This window comes from Coregonus lavaretus (assembly GCF_964263955.1).
Source record: "Coregonus lavaretus genome assembly, chromosome: 28".
In the NCBI taxonomy this organism is placed as follows: Eukaryota; Metazoa; Chordata; class Actinopteri; order Salmoniformes; family Salmonidae; genus Coregonus; species Coregonus lavaretus.
In genome coordinates, this window is record NC_140015.1 from 4,802,864 (window position 1) to 4,809,574 (window position 6,711).

The following is a 6,711-nucleotide window of genomic DNA, read 5'->3' on the forward strand; positions in this document are numbered from 1 at the left end:
GTCCCTATCTCTCCGGGCCCCCTCTATCCTCCACTTCCCCCCTAGCTATTAGTGTCGGTAGTAAGACAGTTCCACACAATCTAGTTGTTTTAGTCCGGTTTCAGGTCCAGTTTTCTGAATCGGCTCGTTCTCACACAGCTGCTTCCGCGTACGCAACCACGTAAGGACACGTAATGTTCTTTTTTGCTGTCGTGTGGTTACTTCCTGCCGAGAGAGATACCGATTTGAGCACATTTGTTTGACATCAAATATCCTAAATCAAGTGCATCTTAAAAGGAGCATTTTCAAAGCAGGGGTTGACAAAATCAAGGTTAAAATATCACAGGGCAATCGGTTGTTTCTCCTTTAAGAAATAAACGCTTTTGGACACGAGCAGGAAATATCAAAATCTGTGATTGACAACAACCCAGGACCAATGGTATAGAACAATGGCAGTATGCAACGTATTTTGACCAATCGAGATAGAGGAGGGTGTGTGCAGTAGATATTCTGTGTACGGCTGTGAAAATGCGTTTTATAACCTTGATTCTCTCTTTACTTTCATTCTAAACAAGCCTTCAAATTACTTCCACCGCAAGCATGTAAGTGTCTTCAACGTTATGCATTTCATAGCTATCTATTTTAGTAAATAATCTACGTTCTAAACTGTACTCATTTACACCAATAAGATACAGTTGTGACTCAACCAGTATCTGTGCGTTAGAGACCTCTATTCAAACTCCAATTCAAGCGTTATAATGTCAAAATACGTTCGTTGATCACCAAATATGGAGTTTCGATGAGCAAATCTTAATTTACTCCCGTTACGGCTGGTATGTACTTCCAAAAAATGTCTACATAAAAATGAACAAGCAAAATTAACCGAAGAAAATGATATTCTGCATGGTCATGGCTAGAAGGGATCCATCCAGCCTTTGTCAAATTAACGTCAGAGCTGACTTTTCATAGCAGGTTAGGAAAGCGGATCCAATTGAAGACTGCAACTGAATATTTATTATTGCTCCCATCTTGTCACATGTAGTTATGGTTCGAATCCTGGCTCTGTCGTAGCCGGCCGCGACCGGGAGACCCATGGGGCGGCGCACAATTGGCCCAGCGTCGTCCAGGGTAGGGGAGGGAATGGCCGGCAGGGATGTAGCTCAGTTGGTAGAGCATGGCGTTTGCAACGCCAGGGTTGTGGGTTCGATTCCCACGGGGGGCCAGTATGAAAAAAATAAAAAAAATAATGTATGCACTCACTAACTGTAGGTCGCTCTGGATAAGAGCGTCTGCTAAATGACTAAAATGTCAATGTAAATGTATGTTAGCTTTTTCAAAAGCTTTAAAACAGGTAGCAAAGATGTTCAAAGTAGTCAAAACTAAGGAATAAACCAACAGACCACTTCAGCTACAATAACATTCTCAGTAACTGTTATAGATTTTTTTGTTGTTGCTATGACTATGATATGTTGTTGTTGTTTATCTACCTTAGTTGAATGCACTGACTGTAAGACCCTGAATATTTTTTGGGGGGGGAAACATGATGGGGTTCCCTGGGTCGCCGGTTTGCCTGTGCAAGGAAAATTTTAAAACCCCTACAGTACAGAACTGTACGGTACAGTAGTTTAATTCAGTAGAATACAGTACAGTTTTGTTCAGTACATTAGAGTAAAGTAGGGTACAATACAGTACTCTATTATTTACTGTACTGTACGCTACTTTTCTTTACTGTACTGTACTGTGCTGTCCAAACTTCTGAAACAGATGTCTATAATTGGTTCAGATTTGGTTCATGAAATTGCCAAATATAGGCCGGGCCGGAACGTCTGTGGACGTTGAAATCAAGGCCGGTCCAGACCGCACCATAAAAATAAAGAAAAAAAGATACTTTGCCGTCCGTAAATGCTTAGTGGGCAGTTTGTTTTTCTGAAATTCATTCCTTCAACTATTGTCATTGTCACAGAAGAGGACACAGTCCATGATTGGACTTCACTGTAATTGTCTATGCATATCTCAGAAACTGTTCTGCATGTCTGTGTCATCCTCCAGGCAGGTTGCCATGGATATCACCACCAAGTATTGCCATAAGGAGATGGAGAGCTATGGGCAGTGTGTGGCCTCCCACCCGTCTACATGGCAACGGCACTGTCAAGACCTGAAGATGGAGGTGGCACAGTGTACCTCTTCACAGTAAGGAATAAACCATTGTCCCTGACAATATCAGTTGTGAAATCCATAACCTATTTAGCTAACGTTTCACTCCTTGTACTCCGTGTCATTGTTTTGCATGATAATGAGTTGAATGAAAGCAGCAACAGACTGGTAGTACCCAGACTATAACTGACTGGCCTTGATGGTCATATGTAAACTCGGTACAGAGCAGAGTGGACCTCTCTTGGAGTCTGGTTCCTCTCTAGGTTTCTTCCTATTTTGACAGTTGGAAACAGGGGAGACAGGCAAGTAGGAGAACAGTAGGAAGGGTGGAGGTGGGGAATGAACCCCGGTCTCCAGTGGGGAACAGTATATGTGACTAGTCGGGAGCATTAACGCTAGACCACAGGCTTTGCACAGGTTTTCTCCTTCTAGGCCCTATTCCTTCCACTGTGCTGCTGCTTGTACTTTGAGGGTCTAGGTTGGGTTACTGTAAAGAACTATTGATGTGAAAATAATTCCGATGCAAGAAGTCAAACCAGTGATGTTGTGAGGTGTAGGATTGTGTTTAAGTTTTCTTCAAGATCTTATTGATCAATGTTTCTGCAGCCCTGTGATCCAGAAGATCCGGACAGACTGTTCCAAAGAATTCACAGAGTTTGAACGCTGCTTACTAGAGAACCAGAACTCACCTACCTCCTGTTCAGCACACGTAGCACGCTTCCTCGGCTGTGCCGAGACAGTGGACCTTTCCGGAGTGGGTGAGTGTTCACTGATTGTAGATCAGTCTTCAGCTCGTTCACCACAGCCCTCACTTTTTTTTGTGGTTATACTAACTTTTGACTGGTGCCCCTTGGCCTTGAGAGAGTGCTTTACATCAGTTTCTTTCATATTCGGTCTTCAAGTACCCCCAAAAGTAAACATTAAATAAATATCTTATTACGTGGTATAAACTGGGTCTTTCTGTCCTTAGTATTCATACCTGTCCAGCGTCCGTACACCATACTGTATTTGTTTTTCCTTTTTGACAATCTCAGTTAACCCAGGACTAAAATCTTGCGTAATTTATGTTTACGTAATCTGTTTTCGAGAGATGACCTTTTTGAATACTTAGTGTTGTAGTTTAAGTGAATATATCTCCTCTTTCAGCAGTGAACCCGGTTCCTCATCCCTGTTAGGACCCAGAAGTGACCATAATCCATCCCTCTCAGAGAAGATATCTCCTTCCTGCAATACTGACGCCGGACTGCTCTATCAATCATGGATAAATCAATGCCCATGGCATTTTGATAACATCCTGACTTTGTACATGGATAAAGTGGACTCTTGTCCATGGCTACTTTAGGATTTGTCAAGAGAACTCGGAATACTAGACATTTACAAGTTACTGGGACTGAGACTGTCAAGAATCAAGATGGGTTTTTTAAAACAAAAAATTATATATAAAATACATGTATGCACTCACTAACTGTAAATCGCTCTGGATTAAAATGTAAATATGTTATTTCTTGAAGTTCTTTCATAACTCATTGATGCTACAGCTCTATGAAATACACTGGAACAATGGGAATCAAAGGTGTCATTTCCTATATGTGAAAAGAATCACTGTGCGACTGGCTGTGCAGCAGGTTTTACTGTGTGTAATACATATTTCCATCACTGTTGGAACCTCGGGTAGCAGCATAAATTGTTTTATTTTCCTCTCCAACAAAGCAGCAATATTTATGAACGCTATATTGAGAATGAATGTGTGTAACGGAGTTAGCTTTGTAACCTCACTCCGCAGCATATATTTTCTCAACTGCGTGTTATCGAAGTATCCCTCGTTTGCGGCGTAGTTGTCTCTTGTAGATGTTATTTTGGGTGAAGTTTATCATTAAACTCTTATATTTCAGTCCTATTGCTCATCCAGTTTGGATACATACTCTGATGTTATGGTGCTACTCAAGGGTGCCCCTCTCTCCCTCCCACTCTCCTTTTATTCACGTTGGAGTGAGTCATGGTACAATATTAAACCGTGGAATGTATTATAACTCTCCCACACCTCTCTCCTTGGCTACTCACTTGCTGAGGGAAAGGAGGGAGTGCAGGAAGGATGGAAGGAGGCTGGAGAATTAGAATATGAAGGAAGGATGGAGGAAAACAGAGAAAGAATCTGTGTGACCACAGAGAGACAGACGAGGGAGGATGTTGAGTTATGTGCCCTTTGACTACTAACCAGAACAGGCCCCCTTTTCTGCTTCACTTATTAAAGGCTGAGGGAGACGCAATCAAGTGGAGAGATTTTTCCTTAGAAATGTCAGTCTTCAACAAGGTCAAAACTTTGAAAAAAACAACTTGCAGAGGCTCTTTTCTACAATTACGTTATAGCTCCCTATCATACAAAACATTAAGAACACCTTCCTAATATTGAGTTGCACAGCCTCAATTAGTCGGGGCATGGACTCTACAAGGTGTCGAAAGCGTTCCACAGAGATGCTGGCTCATGTTGACTCCAATGCTTCCCACAGTTGTGTAAAGTTGGCTGGATGTCCTTTGGGTGGTGGACCATTGTTGATACACACGAGAAACTTGAGCATGAAAAACCCAGCAGCGTTGCAGTTCTTGACACAAACTGGTGCGCATTGCACCTACTACCATACCCGTTCAAAGGGACTTAAATATTTTGTCTTGCCCATTCACCCTCTGCATGGCACACATACACAATCCATGTCTCAATTGTCTCAAGGCTTAAAAATCCTTATTTAACCTGTCTCCTCCCCTTCATCTACACTGATTTAAGTGGATGTAACAAGTGACATCAATAAGGGATAATAGCTTTCATCTGGATTCACCTGGTCAGTCTCATGGAAAGAGCAGGTGTTCATAATGTTTTGTACACTCAGTGTAGAAGGAGAAGCCTTGCATCATCAGCATCACACATATACTCAGAATAATAATGTAGGCATATTTAGTCTGACTCGGAATTGACAGGTTATATTGAAGAAATGACAACATTACACTCAAAGCACATACACTGGAAGAGCCCACAGAACAAAATCTTTTAACCGTTTCTTTCAGACAGAATCTAAAAATAAGAATTTCTCATACCTTCCAGAGAAATGTATCACACAATAAATTATATCCACGTAAATACTATACTGTAAAAAATATATCAGTCAATTATGAGAAATCATATAGGAAGTGGACTCCACAAGATGGTCCCAGTGTGGGTATAAGCTATAGGAAAATACTGTCATCAGTGCTATGTTCATAGTAATAACTATTTACATTTTGAAAGTGTGGCACACACAGCTCATGCTACAACATAAATACTTAACCATAAGTGTACAAAATATTGAACAACGTCTATTGTAAGGTGTGTTTTCGATCAAGTAAATAATTACAGTGATTATACCTATAGTAGTACTGTAGTATTCATTGTAACAACAATATTAACACAATTATTTGACATTGGAACACATACTTGTTTATCGTTGCTAGGGCCAGTAGTTTTCCTGACCACGTGACCTGACCAGGAAAGACTCCTGGGCCTAAGTGTTACACACCAATTAGTATTCAACTTCTACCTTTTAGTTAGGGCCTAGAGTTTTTCCATCCCAGGACAAACTCCTGCACCTTTATTAGTGAATACTTCACAGTATCAAATAAATAGTTGCACGAAAGCTAGCTCTGGTCCAGGGTGTTACATGTGGCTTGCTGATGCTGAGCATTCCTAAGCAAGCCCCACATAAAACCCTGGACCAGAGCTACATGAAAGCGTTACACTTTCCTTTACACAACCCTGTTTCCGTGATAAGGTTATCTGAATGACCCTGTTAGCCTACTCCATAGTGGGGTTTCTCAATCCTGGTCCTGGGGACCCAAAGAGGTGCGCATTTTTGTTTTTGCCTTAGCACTTCACACCTGACAACGCACCATCTTGACCACACAGCAGCGCAGAGCTTTCAAGGCCTCCTTCGAGGTGTCCTCCAAACCATGCAGAAAGGTAAGCAGACCAGGCATAACATTGTTTCTTTCTTCTTTTCAATGTGCACCACTCTGGGAACCCCAGGACCAAGATTGAGAAACACTGCTCTATAGGACCCTGTTAGCCTACTCTATATGACTCTGATTGTAACTACAGTCTAAATATCTTCTTTCTCTATGTTGACTAATGTGAACTAATCAGGGGTTAGAGTGATTTGTAAATCATTTCCTGTATAACGTTGCTAAAAATTCTAACCAACACACTAACCTGAGGGCAAACTCCAGACCTATGTTACCTAACCCACATATTTCACTCATTCACATACAAATCTAACTTGCCACTCACTCTGTATCCTCCAACTCATCTCAACCTCTATGAAATCTATCTCTCCAATGTTCCTCCAAATCCACCAGTACCTTTATTCCAGTCATTAATTTAGGCTTAACTTCCATTCACTTTCAGATTTGACTGAATTGAAAACTGAATTGACCCAATCCATGATTTGAAACAGTGCCCATCTCCACTACAATGGTTTTGGGGTTGAATCATGTTCTGGAGGCAGCTCTGCTCCTAGTCTGCTGTAACCTCTCTGGTATGCATGTCTTCACTCT

At 41.4% G+C, this 6,711-nt stretch overlaps 1 protein-coding gene across 2 annotated transcripts; it reads left to right on the forward strand.

The window, feature by feature from the left end:
• The first annotated feature begins 472 nt into the window (after nt 1–472).
• Nucleotides 473–3,634, forward strand: chchd5 (coiled-coil-helix-coiled-coil-helix domain containing 5). 2 transcript variants are annotated; one of them, XM_084145786.1, is made up of 4 exons: nt 473–581; nt 2,029–2,169; nt 2,740–2,891; nt 3,283–3,634. In XM_084145786.1, coding segments are annotated over exons 1-4 (321 nt in total). In that variant the 5' UTR covers nt 473–579; the 3' UTR covers nt 3,309–3,634. The 2 variants fall into 2 exon arrangements, with proteins under 2 accessions (XP_084001912.1, XP_084001911.1); XM_084145785.1 differs by having other exon boundaries at nt 493–581; nt 3,280–3,634.
• Nucleotides 3,635–6,711: the final 3,077 nt, after the last annotated feature.